The sequence below is a fragment of the Acromyrmex echinatior genome, chromosome 16 (assembly GCF_024713525.1).
Source record: "Acromyrmex echinatior isolate Ae372 chromosome 16, ASM2471352v2, whole genome shotgun sequence".
In the NCBI taxonomy this organism is placed as follows: Eukaryota; Metazoa; Arthropoda; class Insecta; order Hymenoptera; family Formicidae; genus Acromyrmex; species Acromyrmex echinatior.
In genome coordinates, this window is record NC_141867.1 from 4,163,439 (window position 1) to 4,190,202 (window position 26,764).

Below are 26,764 nucleotides of genomic sequence, written 5' to 3' on the forward strand. Positions count from 1 at the left end.
TCTTATATTATTTAATGTTATCTATTATAATAGTTTACATAAAGTTATGCGAGAATATATGAACTGTTTTTTAATTTTTACGTTCGAATTTACCATCAAAATATTTTTAATATTTCCATAATTTCCGGTTTCTGAGGTGTAAAAAAAGACATTTTTTTCCAGTATACACTAAAGTTTTATTGAAATTATAAAACACAAATCAAAAGTATTTTAAACACAAATAAGAGAAGAAAACTGTTATCGAAGTCTTTGGTGCTTAAAATTAGTAATATTTATATGTGTAATATACAAATACAATTATCAAAATTCTCCAAACTGCATCGATTCCATTTGTCGGACTTGAAACACAATCATAAACGGAAATAATAATCTCACAATTAAATTAATTGATCATTGATTTAATAATAATGCTAACATTCTAAAAGCCCATAAATAACTTATTGCGAAAAATATCACCTCAGCTGGAATATTTTTTGCAATAAGTTATTTACAGGCTTAACAATAGGATGTTAGCATTATTATTAAATGATCAATTAATTTAATTGTGAGATTATATCAGTTTATGAGTATGTTTGAAGTTCAACAAACCAAATCACATATTCTATAGAACTGATAATTGTATTTGTACCTATATTCACATACGAATATTATTAATTATAAGCACTAAAACTGAAAATGACTTCCTTCTCTCTGCATTGTGTCTAAAACATTTATCGGTCTATTTTACTTTATACTGTAAATCAAAAGTGTTGACTCTTGTTTTTATATGATTTTAGATTAGTTTCGTGTATTAGAGTCTAACAGTAGTCGCCTAACATTTTTATTCTAATATCTGATAATGTATCTCATTATTATTTATTATTGAATCCTAATAGAAACATTTGTTTTGCTTATTACTTGTTGCATCTAAATTTAGAAGGAAGTATTATATTTTAAAAATTGATATGCTGTATCTTAAAAATAACATTTAAAATTAATATGTTTTATGTAAAAAATTTGACTTGATGGAATTTTTCTGGAGACAGATTTGAATTTAACGTTCCATAAGAAAATTTTCTTGTATTAAAGATCTTCTCTCTTTTCAAATTTTCTTATCATATACATATAATATTTGTGTTCGAATTATTTATATATATTTAATTTAATTTAATTTAATTTATTTGTGCATTGATAAGAGTTACAAAAATAAGATAATAAAGATTACAATAACGAATGAGAAAACAATTATATGATAACACAAAATGATGAGGTACCAGCAGAAACTGCTGCTCTAACGCCTATCGGAAAGGAGAGGCAGCGAGTAATAGTTGCAAACGATATAATCGAAAGCGGAGCAAATTAATAATAAAATCGAAATAAAATTACACAAGAAAAATGCAAAGGAGAAATACAAAAATACAAAGTATGAAATATAAGGGTAATAGTATAACAATTATATAGAGAGAGGGGCGGTACAAGTGTGAGACAGTATTCGTGATCCAGAACAGATCAACGATGCGAAGACAATAAGAAACTAAATACAGCCTATCGAAAAGAAGAGAGAGAGGAAGATAAACAGATAAAGAGGGGAAGGATATTAAAAATTTTGACAGCAAGACAGTAGGAAAAAGAGACTCGGACGCTGGTAACGTTTCTTAATCGTCAAATGGAGCTATTTTCCCCTTAAATGCGAAAAATCGCGTATATGGGCGCAAGTGAGATCGATTTATAGATCACGAGTCAACTGCACCAAACGGCAAGCCACTCGATAACTATATATTATCGCAATGGATATAATTTTTTGCGATGTGCCAGTTAAATTTTTAGCTTTTATATCTTTTTACAATTTTGCCACCTTTGAGAGTGCCATTATAAAATTTAATGATACCACAAGGGATGTTCTACAAGTCATATTCTACATGGGTTACAAAGTCGAGTTAAACCTACTTTGATCAAATGTGGTAATGAGAAATGTGAAATATTTCCCGAGAGATATCATTATTGCCGTCTCTCATATATGACTATATTCTGGAGAAATATATCTCGTTGTGTCGCGAAAACGAAATTCTTTGAGAAAACTATACAATTTTCCTATTATTTTCCATTATCGAAAAAAATAATATTTATCTATATTGGTATCACTTTTCTTTACAGTATAATGTTTTTTATTTAACTGCATTTATTGTTGTTAGAAATTATAACAACAACTTCTAAGAAATTATTGGTGGAAAGCAACTAGCGTGTGATACGCAACGAATATTTTAAATTACGTTTATCAATCTATCTCTGCCATTATATTAGCGCGCGCACGCGCGCATAAACTGAATTGTTGAATTTAAATTAACGAATTTGATTTTAAAATTATTCCTGTGAAGCTATTCTAATTGTAATAAATATAATTATTAATATTAAAACAAATATAAATCCGTTAAATATTTGTTATTATAAATCAATCGATTAAATAATTAAGATTTATATTAAAGGTAAACGGTACGGGTTTTGTTAATACAGAAACAATTTTCACGATAATTTGAAATTACATGGGCAATTAAATAATTAATCACGGTAAATGGAAAAACACGATATGTTTCACCGTGCGTAATTCGCGTGCCACATACGCATTGCATGCGGTCGACCCTTTCGTCATTGAAACTCCGACACGCTCATAATGCAGACTTCATTTGCTCGTAAACATCGCTTATCATGCGGGTTATAGCCTAATTATGAGTTTGATTGTAATCGAACGCAAAGCCGCATTTGCTAAAAACACAGCGGGAACTCGTTGATCTTAGATGGAGTCGCGTACGTGCGCTTTTACTTGCGAAAGCCGGTATATATATATAAACTGGTGTAACGCTCTGGATAGGGTGTGTAACAAGGGAAGTTACGAGGGGCGATAATAATTACTTCGCTGTACGTTATCGGAAATTTAGTTTGCGCTAGTTTTTAATGCAAGACAGTGCAACGCAGATTGCCAATAATTAATGACACAGCGACACTTAAGGAATTAATTATGTGAGTTAAATGTACTGTACAAGTCTCACTACATGGTATATACGTTGATTTATTTAATTATTATGAATTGTTAACTTACTTATCATCATTTGCTAATTTCCTCTTGTTTTCCTAATTTTTGAAGTAGAATAGAACAGACATTATGAATAATAGTAAAAATATTAAAATTAAATTATTAAACAGATCTAAATAACAATATAAATGTAAATGCACATATCTACACAATACTAATTAATAATTATTTATGTATAGTTATAAATAATGAATACTGTTATTTAAATTACTGACCTATAAAATGTTAAATTAAAATAAAAATTGTTTGTATGTAATAAATATTACGGGTTATTACTGATTAAATATTGCTATGAATAGATCGTGTCTGTATTTTTATTTTATAATTTTTAGTTTATAAATAAATATACACACGCACTCTCCTCTGTCTTTGTCTCTCTTTTGCTTTGTTTGTAAAGCATTTGTGTGTAAATAATTAATATAGAGTCAAATAATAAAATATCTGTTAAGATGGATGATATTAAATTTATAAAGATATAACATATAGTAAAAGATTTTTTATTGTAATATTTTTATTTAATATGGGAATCAATAAATGTTGAAATTAATGGATGCGTTGTCGACCTGCTGGGAGAAGATAAAGTTTAACAGCCTCATAAAATGTATGTGCAATTAGATAATTCAAGTTTTTTAGGAAAACGATGAGAATGTAGCTAACAAGCAGTTTGAAATATCACAATAACTGCGATTCATGCTTATATTATAGCACGTGAGAATACCTATATTAGTCCCTGTACTAATGCATAACGCCGTACCGCGTACGCCTATATAACCGTGGAATATTATTCTGTATTCACACATACGTATGTTTACCCGTGGAGCACATCCTGCGCCGCATATATAACCAAGAGTTACAGAAGTGAAAATTTGCCGCTCCGCGTACGCTGCGGAAGCGCAACGCACTCATATCATTTTTCTGCTCCTTTTACCCGAGAAAAAATACAAGGGACGACATTACGTGTACAGATTGCACATATTTAAACGGTCTGAATTAAATTTCCCTGCTCTCCGCTTTAAACTTGGGTTTTCATCTTTTATATTTGCGTTTATATATTCTTCTGCGGAGTACGTTGAAACACGTGTAACAGCCGCGATATAATCACATGTATGGACTCTCAAATGCTGCGTTCGTAAATATAATTAAGGATTCAAGTTTTACGCTAATCATATTAAATATACATAATAAATATGTATATTTTGCAGTATGTGTGACTCGAATAACATGAAAGTAATTCAGCAAGCGTAAGAAACATATTCAATAGTTAAAAAAAAATAAATATATATATTTATAGAAAAATAATTTACAAAAAAAGGAGAATAAATTTGTATTTTTGTGTAGTGATACGAATTTTTTTGCCAATTTAGCTTTATATTTGTAAGATTGCAACAATATAAATAAATTTTCCCGCACGTGCCTTTGGCGCGAATTCATCGATTTTCGTACGTGCGATAACATAGTTGGGAAGGATGAAACAATCTTCCAATACACCCAACAATAGTGGATTTATCAAAGGAATAACGGAGAATTCGCATATGAGAATGTAGACACAGTCAACACGCATTTCAGAATTTCGATTGAATTTTAAGTCCTGAAGAGACAAACTTTTCATTAAAGTTTCAACCATTTCGTTATGATTGGTACACATTGGAAAATTCGACACATGGAAAATACATGCAGCCGAACTGAGAGCCCAATAAATCAATATGTGGTAAATTGTGTGGAAATCGATGAAATAATTATGTCGTGTTAGAAATATCTTATTATCCGGAGCTACTCACGCAAACATGTCACAGGATGGAAACAGCCCTGCAGGGATAAACGTGGAGACGGAAATGTGACCGAGTGTTTCAAACGGGTTTCGGCCGCGGGATATTTTGCACACGAGACACGAACGTTGCAAATAAATCAAGGCTCTTCTGGCTTCCGCTGTAGAAAATCCACGAGGGCCACCGAGTAAATGTGCTTTCCTGAATGAATAAAAAGAATAGAGCGACTGGTAGAGGAAATGCAGATAGAATGTTGAAAAGGAGGCGTAAATCGCTTATTTTTCGATTTATTGCCTAAAATGTTTGATCAATGACTCTTATTTTGTTTTCTCTTGCGAATAACTCGTCTTTTCAGTAAACACGAATAACACGCAATATCTTATCGTTAATAAATCTTTTAATCTTAAATAAGAAAGTTACAAATTTGCCTTATATTTTTGTACACATACACGTTTTCTCATAATGATGTATTTTTGAAAACTATTTTCAATAAAATCAACGCAATAATTATAATTAAAGAATATCAAATTTTTATTACTCCAAGATTGTTTGACACATCGACAACCGCGGAGCTTATATTATTCACATTTGATTTGTTATTAAAGCCATACATATTTTTATTTTTATATTACTAAATTACTTAATTTAATTTTAAATCAATATTCTTCACGGTTTATTTCTTTATTAATTATTGAATATCAGGAAAATGTGAATTTTATTTGATCTACCGATCTACTTTAATACTGGGTTTGCGTATATCTACATATTCGACCGCGAATGTGTGCAATAAACACGAGAAAACTTCATACGGAAATACGAGCCAATCTTATCAGGCGAGATACATTTTGTGAGGCGCGGCGCAAGGAGAAATCGAAATAAATAATCGACGTCGTAATATAGGCCACGACGATAAAACGCATCACATATACTGCACTAACGCACGATGTAATCGGAATATGGCGGACTGTAGTCCGCTTGAAAAATACACGTAGTCCTTGTTTGAAATTTGTTGGCAGCCATGCATACAATGCTTGTCCAGCGATGCGCAAAATCGCTCTGTGACATATGATCGTTTCGGTGCGCGCGTGATTTTCGAGCGACGTTATTATTTTCATCTGTGAGGAGAGATAAGTGGAATGAGTTCTCGAAAAACACACATTTGAATGCGTCAAATCGGTCGTAAGATCGATGATTAATTATTAAAATTAAACTAAACTGCTGTGATATTACTAAATTTAAAAAAATTCTGCCGTTATTAAGTTTAATATATTTATTCTTTTATGTTTATTATTACAAATTGTTTCAAATATTCGTATATAATTCACGAAATTGTTTTGGTATCAATAAAAAGTAATACAAGAGCATTAATTGATGTTGAAAAATGTATGACATGTTAATAAACATATATACAGATTTTTATTATTTAATATTAACAGAGTAATGATTTATACATATATAATTTCATAAAATTTAATAATAATATTATATACTTTCTTATAATAATATTCCTAAAGCACACAGAGGTAACAAGCAAATATGAAGTAATAGTTTTAAGACAAGTCCATGCTTGTATAACGAAACATTGTGATTTTTATTTTAAATTATCTTCAGTTATACAGAACAAAAATAGTAGATAATAAGATAAATATTAATATTTAATTAGAACCATGTTTTAGACTTAATATTTACGCTTATCATCTGCATCTAATTGTACATATCTTTAATTTTTTTAATTTCATAATTGAATTTCCGTATTAGCATTTATATTAAAAGACATTTTAAATGTCTATGATAGAGAATACAAATATCTTGAACAATTATTATATATGTAATACACCATGCTTTAAAAATATTAGAGATGATGATAGTTTTTTTTCAATAGTAATATTTTTAAGAGATCAATAAAATTTTATGACATTTATTTTAATAATATAAGATTACTCTAATGACTGATAATAAAAATATAGTCTTGCAATGTATTATATAATATCAAATAAATGTGTAATTAATAATAATTAGTGATTTTTCTTTGAAATTAACTAAGTTTTTTGTTTATCTTTGCAGGTGAATGGTTCTTGGAGTTTACCCGGGTTTGTTTGTGATTTTTATATCGCAATGGATGTGACGTGCAGCACCAGCTCTATATTCAATCTCGTGGCTATTTCGATAGACAGGTAAACATTCTTCCTTCGCTTACACGAGAATGAAAATACCAATCTGAAGATACTTAAGAGCTTGGAAACTCTCCTGAGATAACTCACATTCCTCTAAATATTTAGTATTTATAAAGATTATAACTCATCGACATTTTTCGATTAAAAGAACAAATGATAATATATTGTTATAATATTCCGATAATTTTGCTCCTTATTTAGAGAATTTAAAAGTTCTTATAAAATATCAAATATTACAAATATGATATATATTATTATTAAATAAATTTCAAGATCTTGATAAATTTTTTGTATGTAATTAATAAACCAAATTAAGTTGTAAAAATAGAGATGCGTTACAATCTTCCACGTTTTCTCTTAAATTCCGATAGTAGAAGACATTAGCGATCAAGACATGTGCTTTCGCCAATTCTCATGGTCATAAAAGAGCCATGGTCATTACCGAGAAAGTTTGGAAATCAGGAAAAAGGGGATTTTACTGATGTACGTGTCTCGAATAAAATGTAGACAAAAATCGCACTTATGTTCGAAATGCAACGAAAAAGAATTAGATGTACTGATACGTTTAAATTTGCTACAATTTTTTAGATTAATAAAAATTTACGTCGCGAATAATTAGGCATAAGACCTATCAAAAAAATAAATGGTTAAAATTATTTTATTAAACGTTATTATATAAGATTTAAGTTGATTTTCTTATTGTATAATTATATTTACTATATTCTTTTTTTCTTTGGGAAAAAAAATTACAAAATTGAAATATAATAATATAATTATTTGTTTCGTATAATTTTCGGCATGACTCTTAGAAGTCCGCACATTTATTGAAAACAATATTCCTTTAAAATTTAAATTATAAATTACCACTTTTGTTTAAATAAGCCTTAAAACTAAAAATAAAATACGTAAAAATACATATTTTATACCTGAAAAAATGCATATAAATTGCATTTTTAATGATATTCATTTTGTGTCGTTTGAAAATACAATTTTTCTATTCTTTTCCCTCATTGCTTTCTTTGTTCCGAAATGATATAATTCACAAGAGCTTATTTGTAATGTAATAAAAATTGATAACGAGATAAACAAGAGATTGAAGAATATTCGGTGATATTAATACATATGACGACAGATCGTTATGTATCAGTGCTATGTTTCCGTCTTTATACTTGACTGAAACAGAAATAACAGAAAGAAATTGTTGTTAGTTGAATCGCAACGAAAATCACATTAATGCACAAGTTTGGAGCAATTTTGAAACACTTTTCTATTTGAAACAATTATAACGATAGATTGTTAGAGATGCCAAAAACTAAAAACATTTTGAAAGAGTTTTGCAAAGAAACTTTAAACTTTAAAATTGTTCTATAACATGTCTTCCGAACTTCAGGAAATTTCAAGAGACTACAATGACTTGAAAATATCCTTTTATGGCCTTTTCAATCTTTCGTAAGAAGTTTATATAGTCAACCAGAAATTTTTACGAATGATAAAAATGTGTATTTAAAGCAAATTGTTAAGGAACCAATTTTTATTAATATTTTTAAAATAATGAGTTCTATAATAGAAGAGGCGTGAAATGCATTTTTAAGTAATAAATTTAAAAATAAATTTTATTTAGTGCTGGGCTTTATTCGGATATATTGTTCATTGGGCACTTCGTTTTAACTTACCTATTGAATAAATTTAAAATATATAGAGTAACTGTTGCATTAAGTACTAGTTACTAAGAAATTTAATTAATTGTAAGTTACAGTTATATAAGATAGAAAGAAGCAACGTAATTATAAGTTACTGAAAAGTTACACCTACTAAAAAAGTAGCTCTAACTGTAACAGAAAAGAGTTACCTCTCAACTCTACAGAGTTGTGTACACACTTTTAAAATTTATTTCCTCTTTATTCTGAAATTAATTTTGTCAAAAGCGACAGTTGGCTTTAATGATAATAGCGGAATAACAAATACAACATATGTTAATATCGTACGAGATGAGAATTCTGAAGAATGGATGAGACAAGAGCTGGATCTGTATGGATGATTTTGCGATATAATGCGGGAGGCAATTGCAACACAAACCGATTTTGAATTGCAGATACATAGCGGTGACCCAACCGATAAAGTATGCGAAGCACAAGAACAATAGAAGAGTATGGTTGACGATACTGTTGGTCTGGGCGATATCGGCCGCGATCGGCAGCCCGATTGTCCTAGGCCTGAATAATACTCCCAATCGGATACCGGACCAATGTCTGTTCTATAATACGGATTTTATCATCTACTCGAGTCTGTCCAGCTTCTACATACCCTGCATCATCATGGTATTCCTTTACTACAATATATTCAAGGTGAGAGCGATGTAATTTTTTTGCGGCAACACATATTAACACGCCGTTGTATAAACTTATATTTTTTTTTTGTATAAGAATCAACTGATGCATGTAGAGTATAAATAATTGAGGCATGCCAAAGTAAAACGTAAGTGCTATTTTTAAATTTTTCAGAAGAAAGAAAAAATTTATTTTCTTGAAAATTATCGCTTTAAAAATTCTACAAAGAATTACTGTAATAATTAAAAATATGAGCAATTAACTTCTGGCAAAAATTTTTAATTAGGTTTCTAATTTTCAAAAATTATCTTAAAGTTATTAAAATTTTAAAATATTACAAATTTATTTAAAAATATAAAATATTATTCAAATGAAAATAGCAATTACATAATAGGCTTGCAACATTTTGAATTGTACTAGTATTCATTTTTTCTACTTTTAGTAGTACTTTTTATGCCAAATATTATATAGTATGTTAGCATTTATTCAGTCATACAATAAGATATATTTCTCACAATTTTGGCTGAGGCACGGCCTCGATTATCAATCAACTCGTCGCTACTTTATTTCCAAATTACACAATTCAAAAAATTAAGTTTCTCAGAAAAGGAGAAAAACTATTTTTTGACTTTATAGAAAATTATTGACTAATTAAATTAAATAATATTAACAAAAGGAATATATTCTTAAGATGATCGAATATGTCATCTTTATCATTTTTGTTTTGCAATTTAAAAAAAAACTTCTTAAATTCGGTTCCATAAAATTTAAGATTAGATATTTTTTCTTTAATTTAAAGTTTTTGTAAAACTTTCTTATTGTATATGAACATACGTATAATAAACGAGAGATCAAGTTTTCTCACTGGCGGTTGAGAAACGCTGGTATTAATAGGTCAAGCTGGCTAGCGGAAAATATAGGATTATACGGGTAATCGAAATTGCGTATTAAACGAACACGTAGATTAAATAAAACGTCATTACCATCGCCCATACAAATTGTGAACGACACAAACAAATTTTGATATAATAATAAAAAAATCTGCAATTTAATACTTAAATTTCTAAACCTGATTGCAATTGACATCGCCATATTTTAAATATTATTGGAAATTGATTAACGCTGCAATGAGATAAAATCTTAGACAAAAAAATTTGCGACGTTGAAATTATATCTACAATGAATTTTAAAGCATATGGCTTTTGTAACATAGCTATCGCATAGCAATTGCATAAAGACCGCGTACTGAAATTTATTACAAAGATTCTATTCCAAAAAGAAATCGATAGCTGTCTTTGTAGCTGAACCGACACACGCGATGACAAGACGGAAAAGAAATTATCTCTAGCTCGATTACAAAAGGGCAAAAATTTGTTCGTGCCTCTTTTATCTCTATGATTACTTCAGAAACGTGAACCAATCGCGAAATTGGCTGTACCATGAAAGGTAGCTCTTGCAAAGGCGAGTCTGCTGTCTTCTAATTTAATTGTCACGTATGCGCTGTGTGCGATACCGCTAAAATTAATCCGACTTTGTTGCCGACAGCGCGGAATTTTTTAATATATTTCGTTGTGAAATTAAAGTAGGAAAGAGATGTGACAAACCATAATAATTAAAATAGTAGTTGTAACACAGTCGTAATAAAATCGTAATGCGACTGTATGAATATGTTACATATTTTGAAAATCAAGCACATATTTAAATAATATGATGTGCCTTCATGGCGAATTGTTTTGCTATAAACAAGCTTATAAAATCAACTTCATCCATCGGGAATTTCTCATATTTGATATATTCATAATAAAAATTGCGTTCGAATTTTATACGATAAATTTCGGACGCAGATGGAGCAAAGTGCATTGCGGTTTATACAGCGGTTACTATCATATTGCGGTAGATCGTAAATACAGCTAGTTGGACAATTTCAACGTTCGTAGCGTACAGAGCATTTCGATTGGACTGTTAATTTCGTACTTGCGGTAATTGTACGCGCATAATATCGGCGCGAAGTACCATAATAATATTGATATGTAGTCTTTGTATTTTCAATATAATATTATCATTATTCGTGCGTGATATTATATCATGACATTACACCTTTCACAAAATCGGAGCGGCATCACTGTCAGTTGTAAATATCCGCTGAACTTTGTAGAAAACTTGTAAAGGATATAACTTTAGATGGAAAGACGAAGAACTCGAGTTTTTAAAGAAGAATCTACTGAAATTTAAAAGAAATAACAAAAGGAATTTTTGTATAGCAGCATCTACCTCTCTTCCTTTTTCTTTTTTATTCAAAAGAAATCAATAATCTTTTTGTTGGACCGACACGTGTACTCACGTACACAATACACAACAATGTGTAAAAAAATTTCTTTGCTTATAAATAAAATTTATTTCTATATCTTTTAGCTTTGTGATTTTTAATATAAATATTTAAAAAATTCTACATTTTAATTGTTTAAATATTGAAAAATACTATAAATAAACAAAAATTTAAAAAGAAAATATGAATAGCTGTTCAATACACAGAAAGAATAGTTTTGCTGACCTGAAAAATTGAGCTAGATATATAAGAGCTGAAAATAATATCAAGATTATACAAATAATTATATTGAACCAAAATAATTTAATAAGAGGTTTAAACATAACGATAATGCTGCAAAAGTTTTGATATACTGTTTTGGCAACCAATTTGAGCATTCTGCTCATTTAATTTTGATGTTCTAATAAAATCTTTTTTAAATTTCTATATATCTATTTATAATAACTTTTAGATATTGCAGCAAAACTTTTCATGTAGTTACAGTATGTATTGTAATAATTTATTCGTTCACACACATATTGATTATTTTAAAGTAGTATTATATTAGTAGTTTAAAGTAAAAAAATAAGTTAAATCAAATCCCTTTTGTGATTATAATTATTTGTGAAAAAAATGTATTATTTCTGAAAAAAAAATAAATGTATTCTTTCCAACGCAATAGAATAAAATACGAACATCGAGAATTATATAATTTCTTTTTAAAGGAACAAAATTTTTTCGATGGCAGTTAAATCAACAGTAAAATATCATAATGCTTTAGTAGCACAGAAATTTTCTTCCGTAAAACTGTCGAAATAAATCTCGTTATCCGTAGATAGGTGCTCGATAACGCGTCTCGAATGTTATCTACAGAAATCTCGCACAAAGATTTATGCTATACGTTTACGTCTCGAGTTTGCAACTCCTCTGATTTATGTCACAATGTAGATTTTCAATTGACCATTTCAGGCTCTGCGAAACAGAGCAAGAAGAGCTCGTGCTACTAAAAAACCGAATTTAGGCGATATAAAACCGGGGAGTATCATCGAGAATATCGCACACACGCGTAGGTGAGTACTTGACTAAGTTTAAATAACTCGTTAACTAATTAAATACTGTCTTTTTATATTGTAGAAGTTACAGCAAGAACAATTAATTTTTGTTATTTCTTTTTTTTTCTTTTTCTGAAAGTATTCTTAAACTAATTTATATTTGATTTTGTGGTGGAACTAAATTATATTTGATTTTATGGTTAATTATTTAATCGAAAAACAAGAATTAATCTTAATAATAATTTCATAATTTTCATAATTTTAAATGTACTTTTTATTTATTACGAGATAAATGAAAGATATTGTGCTGTATCTTTTACTAAAATTGATGTTTCGCATGTAATGCATGCAAATATTACACATATACATATATATGTATATTATTTAATATATATATATATATATATATATATATATATATATATATATATTATTAATTCTGCTTTCTCTGATATATTACAATCAATGCATATTACAATCATGCAATTTCGTAAAAAAATTAAACGGACGGAATCTTTAATACAGCTCGAATTAAATTCTGGTTTAGAGAGACCCTAATATCTTATACAGATAAATTGGAAATATATTTGTGCTTTTTCGATGTTTTGTGTCTTTTCAATTATTCAATAATACAAGCAAGATACAAGCACAATGCTTAGAAATTAAACACAGCGACTTATAAATCTTTTACTTGTACTCCTTTATGTATCTTTGAACTGTTACATTCCCAAGCTTTGAACCTTGTACCATACATTCTTGAATTTTTAACTTTTCCTGTCTGTCGATACTTTCTCTCTGTTTGTTAAATTCTTAATAGCGCAACAGATTTATCCGAAAAATAGGCTTAGAAAATGTATTATTTCTCGATCTTGATATAGATATGTCATTATACGTGTTACTTAAAAAATGTTCTATTTCTAATGTAATACAATATGTTGTCATTGAATTGTTTTTTACCCTTCAAATTGGGTAGATATAAAAAAATTTAGATTTCCCTTAGATTTTTATATTTAACAACATATTTCAAAGAAGAATTGATTTTGAAAAAATTTCATGATACTTATAATTTCTGAGCAATTATACATATATAATGTACTTATTTTAAAATAAGAATATCTTTAGCTTAATTAATTTTTAAGAAAAATTTGTTACAAAGATTATAACAACATTAAGAAATTGAAAAGTAGTTTAACAAATGTTGATCTTTCACAATTTCGTCTAATATAAACTATCTCGAAATTATAATAGATAAGAAAGCTTGTGGTTGAAATGATATACGTAATAGATCTAATCAGGATTGATTTGCATGATTCGCGTGTCTGCGGATAAATCGTTCTCCAAGAAAATACCACTGGTGAAAATTTATTCATATGCTCTCTTATACATTACCCGACCCGTTTGTCGGTATGATAAGCACGAGAACTGACTGACGACACTTGGAACACGTCGCACGCGCAATGCGCAATTCTTTTCAATTTTCGTGACCGCGTAAGGCTCGCATTCCAACGAGACAATTTCTCGCGGAGATTGGCGCCAGCTGGCGCGAGCTGAGATACGGAGCGGCCGAGGGTTAAGTCCCGAGCATCCCCCAGATAATTCGCTTTTCTCGCACGCCTCCGCTTCGCACGTGCTTTCATTTCCGTCGTGCTGACGAGGGCAGTCTCGTCTTGAATAGCAAACTACTTGTACGCCGCTTAATCGCCAGTCTTTTTGTTCGTGTACTTTTCTAGGCATGCATCTCGTTACATCTTCCTTGTTCGTCCCTTTGCGTTAAAGTTCATGCAAATTGAATATTACCGAGAAAGATATTCTTTATTGACATTTGACATTTATAATGGAAAGATGATAGCAAATTAAGTAAAGTTTTTGATTGATATGCATAAGAATGTCGAATAAAATTAGAATGGGAATAAATGAATCGAATGGAGGAAAATGTTCCACATATTTTGGATTATTATAATATAATATTGTTTTCTTATTTCAAAAGTAATACAATTTTAAAAATATTTAATAATATTTTCGAATTAGGTACTACCAAAATTAACTAGGTAAAAATTACTCTATCAATCACCAAAAGTAAATTAACTTCAGAATCCGTTTTTCAAACAGTATTTATATCGTTCTTAGTGTTTTCAAAGAGATTATAATACTTCTATCTTCTACAAGAACAACACACTTTAAGTTTTGCAGTTTTTATAAATAAAGTAGAATTTTCTAAAGAGGATTAGAGTCATGTAAAATTTTGATGATTGAAGTGAAGAAGAAATTGTTTTACTTTAAATTTAGTCCGATCAAAATAAATATAAATTATTGATATTCCGCATTATGTCACTTTTGATGAATTATTTCGTTACAATTTCGTAGGATATTAAAATTATCAAACTAAAAAAATTTAACAACAAAAATTTTTTTAATTTATTCCTTTTTTAGTTTGATAATTTTAATATCCTACGAAGATTTTTGCTGATATTATTTAATTATCTCTGAATTCTTTGGAATAAGATTCATTCTAAAAAGATTAGAGAGATTATAGTTAATAATTTTCTGTTAAATTGAAAAATAACTGAAAAATTGAAAAACTTAATTTTTTTAGTTATATTACTTTTAAAGTAAAGAAATGATATGTTTAATTTAAATAAAAATATGTGTTTGTATAGAATAATGAATATTACTCTAATTTTAAGAGACAGGAATATCTCAATTATTCTAAGTGTAGAGTTTCTAAGTATAGTGTTTAAAATATAATAGCGATAGAGGTTTTTCGCGATATTTTATTGACATCATGCAAAGTGAATATCCGCAACTGCATAAAATTCGCACGTACCATACGTAATGTCGTAAGCCAAGATAATAGTATTCGTGTTTATTTATGTGCATTGCCATTTACTTTCGATGCATCAGAATCGCATATAACCTTATTGCAGCTCGAATTCGACGTAAGGATTATTTACCTCGCAAAGTATCGCGATGACAGCTTTAAAGAAATATAAAATATTCTACCTTAACGTATCTGTTTCCGTCACATATGTAATTCGAACGCGTATAGCAATTTCACGCGGATCATTTAAAATTTAACATAATATCTATAATATGGAATATTTAAACATTTACAATAAATAATGTTGATACAAAGTGTAATTTAATTCAATAATAACTTGATATACAAGCCAGATTAATATTTGTGATAGTTTTAATTGCAATATCTTTTTAATTAAAATGTTGGCGATATTATTTTATCTTTTTTACTAATTTCTTCAAAATTGGATTTTAAAACTCCTACAGACTCTTTTGTTTGCATAAATATTCAGATAATATAATCACCTTTCTATGTTGTAAATGTTATACTACTAATTAGAAAAAAATAATGATTGCATTAGCGTTAAATTAAAAAATAGCAAATTGAATTCTAATAATGGATAAGAAGCTCTTGTATTCTATTAATCGAAATTGATTTTCAAGGAAACTAATTTTTTGCTTAAAGTGAGAAAGCCCCATATAATTTAATATTGAAAATTAAAAAGTTATGTGCAAACAAACGTAGCTTTCAATTAAAGTTTTATTCATATCCTTGTTTACAAATTGATTAAAGTTGATGATTATTAAATTTGATTTAAAAGAAGGGAGCCGCGATGTTTTTAGAATAATGTATACACAGAACCACATAAAGCTCAACAGACGTGTACGTTCGCAAATATCCGACATCCCTAGCTACCTAAGAAGATTTTTCAAAAATATTAAGGCGCTTCGTTAACTCAAGTACTTGAGTCTATCCGATAGGAGTACCACCAAGGTAGACGAAATTTTCCTGCAAACTTCTGTTTACTTTCCTTCCAGCAAAGAGCGCAGAAAATCTAAGCATTTAAACGCTTGAACGCAGAAGAGGCACGTATGGAGAAATAGTGACCGAAAGTAGGGCTAGCTATCATACAACGAGAGATGTCGTTTAAGTTAAAAAGTAAAGGTATTACTCAATTTTTATTGCATCTTATACTATGCTTATCGGCAGAACTGCAAAAAAAGAAAGTTTAGTATTAATTAATTTTAATAATATCAATTAATTTTAATAGATTCAATTTACTTTTTATTCTTCTGCACAAAATAGAATTTTCTACAATAAAAATATTTAAACATTTGCCAATTATGTTGGTATGTTAATATAAAATGTAATTTAATTTAATAATAATTTGATATCTAAGTGGCCAAACTTAATTCGTAATAGTTTTAATTTCGATATCTTCTTATTAATTTTTTCAAAATAATAAAAATTAGACGATTTTAAAATTCCTACATTTTTTGTTTGCCTATTTAAAAAAACATTTTCGAATTTTACTCAAACAAAAGAAATCCTATATTTGATCAAAACAGTGCTTAAATAGTTTAATGTAAATTTTTAAACATATCTGATTTTACAAACCACGTGTCGAAATCTTTTTCGGTCTTGAAACGTAATGGGAGAAATGTAAGTAAGATATGTATGTGAGATTCACTTCGATCGACTAAGATTTCTCTTATTTAAGTAAAGATTTCTCTTATTTAATTAGATTTATTTTCTCTCTCTCTCTCTCTCTCTCTCTCAACAATCCAAATTTGTATAATTGTTTACTTTTGAATTTTATTTTATTTTTTAAAATTTAGAAAAACGCGAAAAATACCTCTTCATACACCATTTATCTATCATAGAATTAAAGGCAACGCGTCTCAGTAAATTGATAATTGCTTTTGCTTTAACTTTGACGGTGACCTCATTTACAATAACATGATGCATAACGACGGTGAACGATAAATTAAACTTAGGTTTATAGTCGCAGTTGCAATTTGAGAAGTTCATCCGCGTTTTGATATCTCTAGAGTGCAATATAACCGACATAATTTGGCGTCCTGATTAATCCGCCTACATGCATCCACATTGACCAGACCACGTTGTTCCTTTATCGACTTCGTTACCATGCGAAAGTTCAATCAAGAGAACATCAAAATTTTGATATTTATCTTGTCATTCTAATGCACGAATCATGTTGCCGTGACACGCGGTATCTTAAATCTTAAGCAAATCCCGAGACTATTTTTTAGTCGATGATTAATATTTAATAATTGTTCTATTCATGATAACACATGTCAAACTGAAATTGCTTATGCTGAGATTAAAATGAAATCAAAATAGAAAGAAAAAATAGATTATCATTTTACAATTGTTGAGATTGCTTGTATTATATTTATACAACATAACGATATTTTCTTTCATATACGATAAAAGAGTTTTTTTTTGTTTAGAGAATATGTACATATCAAATAATTTTAATTAAAATAATATTATTTATAATAAAATATATTTATAACAAAATGTAATGATAAAACAAATATGAGTATAAAATTACCTCTTAATTTATTTTTTTTTTTTAAAGTGGTACATACAATATTTATAGATGTTTGATTGTTGTTGTTTGATATATTATAAAAATAAACTTTTGCACATATTTTCTAATGTAAATATATGGTATATCCTAAAATATTTTTTATAGCTTTCGATTATTTTAATAATAGATTATTAGGATATATTATTTTAAATTTAATGCATATTGGAGGCTTTTTATCATAATTTCTTAAAATGAATTCTTAACTTTATGAAAATTTATTTTTTTACGTGAAAACATTTCTTCTTTGCGAAAAATTCATGTATGTTTAAATGTATCGCTTTATCAAGTATTTGAAATGTGCATGAGAAAATGCTAGATCATGCTTTGATCAGACGATTGAACGTATCTGCATACATTGTCGCAATATATCGCGGATACTATCACTTCCAAGTTCGATAATGTAAAATTTAACAGCGAGGCTTCCAATTTGCGGATAGGAGTGTTAATAAAGCTTATGGCAGCTCAAATCGCAGTCTCCTTCGCCGAATATATGAATTATTTTGCAATGCAAAACGAATTCTGTGCGAGTTCACAGAAATTAAACATTGTAACGCAATTCTGCATTATCCAAGCAGCCAAAGTTTTGATAATAGCATTTAGAGAATATTCAACTTTTAGAAAATTCACGAATTTTAGATATTGTATGAGAGATTAAAAAATTTATAGCAAATCCGGTTGAATTTATTAGCATGTTAAAAGCTTGTTATATATAAATTAACGTAACGATTTACATTTGATAAACATTGTGCTTAAATGCAAATAAAATGCTCAATGTAAATTGTTACATTGACAGAATTATATTGTTGGATATATTATCGATCAAATGCAAATATACATTTAGTTAGATAAATTAGCGTGCAACAGACTTTAATTTGCACCATTGCGCATTCAACCAAAATCACACACTCATTCTCTTTCTCTCTCCCATTCTCTCTCTCTCTCTCTCTCTCTCTCTCTATCTCTCTCTCTCTATTCTTCTTTTCCATTCAGTTTCCTTTTTCTTAAATTTTAAATATTTATACGATTAAATACGTTTCTATTTTGATATAACAAACTTTTAAATACTATAAAAATAAAAGAAAAAAATATATATATGTTTAAATACATTATTTATTATATTCAAAATTAGAGAGGAAAAATTATAACGATATTTCGACTTGATCGCTGTTTTCGTAACAAATTAAAGACTCGTTTGAGATCCACGCCGTAAAAAGGAAACAGCGACGCTCTGTCACTCAGGATCTTGCAGGTGCTGTCAAAAAGCGTGTCGTCGCTTTGTGCATGATAGATACGCTATTTGCTGGATTAACGCTGGGGGATGCCGGATAAACAAGGAAGTGCATGATAGGTGTAGAGGCTTTTCTAGAGGCTTTTGACTAAGATCACGTAGTGGGTATTCTGTGGCAAGGTTTGCGGAAACGGCGCTGGGGGCGGCCGCCCTGGTGGCACCTGGGATCGAGGAACCGACGAACACCGCTTCCGGCAGCAACGAGGACGAGGATGAGACGCCCCTCGATCCCGTCGTCGTCATCTCCAATGACAAGAGCACGGAATTCTTTTTAGCCACGGTCGTCGAGGAAGCAGCGTAAGAATTTCATCATATCTTCTTATCACTCGTTCCTCCTCACCTCCGTCGCACATCCCGATCGGAAGGAAGATGTCGGAATTTTCTTTCAACGATATCGGATCGCATTGTCATGACGTTGTGCGACGCGACTCGTCATAGCGATCATTGATGCAAAAATTGCGTTGTCTCTGAAATGGTTACCGTCTTTCAAATCGTTAGTGTCGCTTAATTTGAAATGTGCACCTTTTGCGATGACAGTTCAATATAAAGTCGAGTTGTCAAAGAACATCTACTAGGTCTTTCATAAAATGTATGATTGATTTACGATAAATTGCGCTCAATAAGTATTCATCTCAATTGTAAAATTAGGGTCAATAACTCAGTTATTAATATTTAATTCATTAACTTTTATAGAAGTTTATTTTAAAATAATATAAAATAATATAAAATTTTATATTTTTTTATTTACAGCATTATTAAAAACATATTGCATTCATTGAAGAGAAACGGCATTTTTATATTATCTAAATACTCTTAACTCAAATGATAAATATTCTTAAGTACATTAAATAAATTATAAGATTAAATTTATTTTATGTACATCGCGGGAATGTCAAAATTAATTTAAAAACGACCTGAATAATGAAAGGCACTGAATAACCAAGATACAACTTCTCTTTCCATCTGCTTTTGCTGACTTCCGAGAAATAAAACGAACATTAAAAAGTCCTAGATGTGTCTGAAAGGCAAATGAGATGATTATACGATATTCTATTCATCTGTAAAGTAGAGAAGTAGAGAAATGCGCGTTTCTTTTCATTATGCGCCGTTGGAAATGATCTGATCTGAGGTTCTCCGTATCATCATCACATGAAGTAACTTGTCTTTCTGTTTAGTTCTTCTTGGTTACGACTCACAATTTGAGAAAAGTACGAAATGCGAAATTGAAAGAAGATTAAAAGAACTTATTGATGCTAAATTAAATTTTCTTTGTGTAACTTGACCTACATATATATTTAGCAGAATTCCATCAACTAAACTCAATCAAATGAATTCCACGAACTTTTCGGATGCTATTATTTCCTATTTAACGTACAACAAATGAGATTCGCGAAATTTCACTTAAAGGAATTTTAGCAAGCTGCACGAAAAGAAGAGCAATTCGTTAAATAAAATGGACAAATAAAAAGACGCGCGTAGTGAATTACACAATTATTTTCCTACTCTTTCTAAGATTTCGAAGCGACACAGAAAAGCTTTGAGTCAATCAAAAGTTTTAGCTGTTTAATTGGCCAATTGGGAGTCTTCAATTAAAAGGATATTACTTTTGCCTCGCGTGTCGCAAAGTTTTACGGGTTTATATCTCTTCTGGTCCGAGTCCTTTTCAGATTACATGTAACGTGAGAATAATTGCAGACTTCTTTCAAGCAAGAGGTAATTATTGTTTTAGACTATCCAAAGTATAATGTAATAATATACCTGTAGTAGCGAAATACGTGTTATTTTATCAAGTTACAAAAATTATTTTCAGTTTTATATTATATGTATATATATATATATATATATATTAGGTGTTGGAATTAATTCGTAGCGTTTTACAAGTAATGGGAAGTACTTTCATTAATGTATTTTTTAATGCTCATGTGAAATAAATAACATTCTTTCATTAAAAACGCTACGAATTAATTCCAACACCTAATATATATATATATACAGAAAGAACGGTTGCTTAAGTAAAAATTTAATTTTAATTCGAGTTATTAATCTAAAAATAATTTTGTTAATGTATTAAAATAATTATGTAGAGGACGCTCAAACTAGTTGCTAAAATATCAAAATTTTTTGCAGCATTGCTCATTATATTTGAGTTTCTATGTAATTATTTTGATGATTCAACAAAATTATTTTCAGATTTGTACCTATCTAGCTAAATTTTTAAATATTTCAGCGAAATAATTTTTTATGTATTGTTTATATTTTTTTTCTGTGTCTTGTTCATAAATCAATTTCGCATTTTTTACAAAGAAATTAAAAACACGTTTCCTTAAACACCTTGGATGATCATTTTTTCTTCAGTTTATTTCTTTTTGTCCTTTGAAGTAGGACATCAGTTTTTTTAAAAGCACCTTTCGGTAATTCGTCTCGAATGGATAAAGAAGCGAAGACAATTCAGAGCGACGTTGGAACTTCGCTCGATCGGAAAACTCGGACAGGAAGTCACGTCGATATTCGGGACAGCTGACAAGTTGGACATTCAAAAGTTCTTGTGCGTTGGACTATAGGGCGAAACAAAAAAAATTCGTGAATGAAGGAAAGAGAGTAAATGGGAGCGCAGGTTAAATCGCGAAAAGCCGATGATCTCGTAATTATTTTCTTCGTTTTCTACACAATCGCAATGAATGTCACTCGGAGTTATACGAAAGTCCGCTCTCTCCTTCTCTCTCTTTTCCTCCTTCCCCCACCCCCCTCTCTTTCTCTCTGTGTGTCCAAAACTCTATTCAAAACCTGTGCACAATACTAGTTTAACGGAAACTCGTTGCTCTGATAGTAATCCGGAAGTTTGCGAGCTAATCGCGATGGAGTGGCCTCTTTGTATTGGCGTCCACAACAATTTGCATGTAGCCACTCGCGTTACCTTTAAAAATGAGCCAATGAGCATTTCACAGTTATTAATTGGGTTATATATTTTCAGCGCTAAATTAATACTGCCATATATTTTAAGACGCGTGAGACTTCGCATCGAGTTGTTATGAAATTATTTTTGCATGAGGTACAATTTATCATTATCCTTAAACTTGATAACCGCATCCATATTTTTAGTTACGCTTTTAAAAAAATTATATGAAAAGGAAAAAGAAGAAATATAATATCATCTTTGTGGTGGAAAGCAAATTGTACGTAGTTTATTATTTTAAAATTATACATATAAAAATGATTACACAATTATTTCAATATATTATAATAATTAAGGAATGATTTATATTAAAATCCAGTAAAAAGAAAAAAGAGATTAAAGCTATTTTTTTATATATAATAAATTGAATCTCGTTGTATATTTATTTAGAACGTTTTTTCTATAGTCTTGCTTTTGAAAGATGTAAGACCCATTTGCATGAAGTACTAGCCCTATTCTTGCACATATGAATAATTTTCGCGTACGAAAATGACAGTTTCTTGATTATGATTGGTTGATTATACGGAATTGCTATTTTCGTATGCGATATTTGTTTAAGAATAGAGTCCCTGTTTCTTAACTCATATTGATCTGTTAAATAAATATTCCCCAATTCCTTGTAACGTTTTCCTAAAAATATTTCGTATTATCATTTTTTGACCGGGTCAAAGTTCACAATATCGACTGACGAAATCTCGAAATGTATAGGAACGTAAAAATTCAAACAAATATAAAATTTAATATTTAGAGAAAATAAAATTCGTAGTTATTAATAAATAATGAAAAAGATCACAACTACCATTTAAAATTTAATTTTATATCTGAATATCGAATGATGATACAGCATGCAAAAAATATTGCATTATATGATATCTTTGAAGACATCGTCCGTAATAATTTTGAATGCAAAAATATATTATCTCGTGATAATATTGAAAAAAAAATAATTTATACAAGGGTATTATGTAAAATTTCTGAAAGCTATCTTTATTTCTGTATTAAATAGTAACTTTTGCGTTTCTGTCACGAAATTTCAAACTTCTAATTCCGGATTTAATTGAAACTGGTGATGCGGATTGTAAACTCTAATACGAAGCGGATGAATGCCGGGATTGTCTGACACTCGAATGACAGTTGTCGTTTTAGCGCGGTGGCACAGGCTCAGCTGACTGGGACACCACATGTACAGCGGCAGGACTCCAGCGGATACGACGTTGCAGCGAGTAGCACGATGATTCACGAGCCACTCGAGACAAATTCAAGCCCAAGCCCGAATCCGCGGATTACTTCGGGCCCGCCGTCCTCGTCGACTTCGTCGTCTCCTCCACCGACACGAGGTCCGACCAGCGTATCCTCTTCGACGCAAACGAAGAGGAACGGTAACAACGGTGGCGCGAACAAGCAGGAGCTGAAGCGGCTGAAGAGCGCTGGCTCGCTCCTACCGCTGCAGCTCGCGAGGACGCCTAGCGTACTGTCGTCCTCCTGCAAGAAGGATCGCAAGAACGCATCGGCCGGGTCGAGGTTCACAATATACAAGGCCAACAAGGCTAGTAAAAAGAAGAGGGAGAAAAGCTCAGCCAAGAAAGAGCGCAAGGCTACGAAAACTCTGGCGATCGTGTTAGGTAAGTTACGCGCGTGCCGCTGCTTTAATAAGTAGCTCAGCTCGATCCGTCTTACATCTATTATTGATGAGCTCACAGACTTGCGAGTTAGAAGCGAGAATCAGAAAGAACGACGGTACTGTAAATGGATATATGTGAAAGTCTGAACATGGTTAGGCGGATATAGGCAAGTTATTTAAAAACATCGAACGATTGGGAGATTAGTTACATGTTCAACATGACGATTCGATAAGACCAAGCGATTTATCTCTGTAACTATTTATCGCGAGTAATAAATAAGTGGCAATAAAATATCCATACGAAACTGCTATTTTTACTATTCGAAATGTAGACTTACTACTTGAATATTGAAACGTTGAAATCAATACTAAGAAATATCGTGAAGAATGTAGATATTATTACAGAGAAAAAGATACGAAAATCTCGATATTTTTATTAAAAAACTCTATAACTTGTCAAAATCTGTTTCGAATAAAATCCACTGTGAGGTTGAATGAAAGAGAAATTAGTTGGATTATAATTTGTACTTTGCAAGAAATATTTCTGATACATAAAACATCAAAGGATAAGTTAATAACAGACGCTGTAAGTTTCTGAAGTCCTTAATGTGTTAAAATTGTTAACAGAATGTATTTTGCAAACTGAAGGAAATGTTAAAGTTTAAAGTATACTTGCTTTGTAGAAAATTATAATAGTTAATTTAGAACGTACGCATTTCATAATTTCCGACAATAAACACTACATTATAAAAATGAGGAATAGGGAATATAAAGTCAAATTGCATTATTAATCTTTATTGTATGTTAAACTCTCCGACTTTTATTAAAATGAAGATAGTTTCTATATAATAACTTTCTTTATATAATTTCCTTTTTTTTAATGTTTTAAATTTTTGTTTTTTAAATTTTTGTTTAAAATTTAAATACGCAAGATTTAAAACATTAATAGAGCGATAACAATAAAAGTATTATATAATTTATATATATCGAGATTTCATTAGGTATAGAATATTAAATTTTTGTATTATTTTGTATTTAAGATATAATTATTAGAGAAAGAACAGTAAGCATTTATTAACAAATACATAGTATATCATTATAATTAAAATTGTATCAATAAGTCAGAAATTACAAGAACGTTAAGAGATGTATTTTATAAAGTAATTAATCATACGTCATTTATTGAAGTAATTATTTCGATCAAAGTCATAAATGTCACAGGTGTCTTTCTAATATGCTGGGTGCCATTCTTCACTTGCAACATCATGGATGCAATCTGCACGAAGCTGACGAAGGCTTGTCAACCCGGTGTTACAGCCTTCATCATCACTTCCTGGTTGGGCTACATGAACAGCTTTGTGAATCCTGTAATATACACTGTGTTCAACCCCGAATTCCGTAAGGCCTTCCGCAAGCTGATCAGTATATAAGCGTGCAATTCACCCACTTCTACCGCTGAAGAAGAAACACGGGACAGCAAACGTAACTCGGTGTAAATTGTCGTATTTGTGATGTAACAACAAGACTGTAGGCACTCAGCAAACTTGCAACAGGTACTGTTGTTCTTGTATTTGAAACCTCAGCTGCATTTGCCTATTGGTTTTCGCATTCCGTCGCGTGTCAATCGTTTTCCAAGCGAATAAGGAAAGCCGAGTCTCACGAAACATTTCCCATTTTAAAACTCTTAGAAAATACGATTTGCGAAACAAATAATGTTATTTCCAATGAACGTCATACATGATTTTTATGCGTTCCATAAAAATAATTTATGAAGATTACAAAAGTTATTAAAATAAAAATGGAAATAAAAATGATATTTTTATTTAATGAAATTTTCTGCGTGTACGTAGACTATAATATTTAAATATTAATAATATTTTTTCAAATTTATGAGACATTCACAAGACGGATTAATGTACAATATATTTGAAGATATTAACTGTTAATCATGTTGACATAAAAAGAAGATATTTCTTCGTATATACATAAAATTGGCACGCGATCAGACAGCGAAAATTGTTGTATTCGTTGTATCAGCAATGATTCGTTGTATGCAGCAATGATTCATCGCGTTCACGTGCGTGAAAATGCGTGCATTGTGATATCGAACTATCGTGGCATGACGCGCTGTATGGAGGACACACACGTGCGCTAGAATACACGTGCATGAACGTTAAAGTTGAATTCTCGCACGAACAGCTCAAGTAATTGCTAAGTAAGGCTTTACGAAGCGAAAGCAAATACACCGCGATCAACCGCGCTGTATCGCGCAAATTAGCAGGAAATTTAGATAATCTGTACAAATCACATACGGCAAACGTTTACGGCACCCAAAGGACTCGTCAAAGACAGGCAGGCTGACTCTATGTCGAGATGTAATAATCGCGCGTTCACAAGGGCGATTATACTCCTGGAAGATAATTTAAGTTCGCGAAAGCAGGTAATAATGAGATCCGCGCAAGAGGAAGAGGCACGCAGAGTGCGGAGGGTTAAAGTTGTTAGAAGTGTATTTATTATGCGAGCATATATTACACGCTACACGTCTCCATCTGATTAAGTACGCCGTGACAGTATTAACGTAGGATATAAGTTATAGCAATATTTTTTTTCGCTCAAAGCAAAAGCAGCCGAGACCGCCGTTTGTATGACGATACATAAAAACACGCTATACAACTCGCGTTTCGCAGTGTAATTGTATGTATTTATATTTCGATACATGTAAAGAAAGAAAGAGAGAAAGGGAGAGAAAGAGAGTGAAAGAAAGAGAGAATGAGAGAGAAAAAGATATATATATTAG

General features: G+C 30.3%; 1 protein-coding gene across 6 annotated transcripts in view; it reads left to right on the forward strand.

Moving 5' to 3' along the window:
• The window catches only part of Dop2R (dopamine D2-like receptor), a 272,365-nt gene that overhangs the window by 236,433 nt on the left and 9,168 nt on the right, over positions 1-26,764 (forward strand). Inside the window, exons 3-8 of one of the 6 annotated variants that reach the window (XR_015547773.1) lie at positions 6,898-7,007; positions 9,100-9,352; positions 12,609-12,709; positions 19,496-19,690; positions 23,481-23,968; positions 25,189-25,520. Coding sequence is in view for 5 of the 6 variants with exons in the window: in XM_011051192.2 (XP_011049494.2) it covers positions 6,898-7,007; positions 9,100-9,352; positions 12,609-12,709; positions 19,496-19,690; positions 23,481-23,968; positions 25,189-25,397 (1,356 nt within the window). In the remaining variant the exon portion in view is untranslated. Of the gene's footprint in view, positions 1-6,897; positions 7,008-9,099; positions 9,353-12,608; positions 12,710-19,495; positions 19,691-23,480; positions 23,969-25,188; positions 26,717-26,764 lie in introns of those variants that run through there. The other 5 variants (XM_011051192.2, XM_087414636.1, XM_087414637.1 and 2 more) reach the window with 5 other exon arrangements.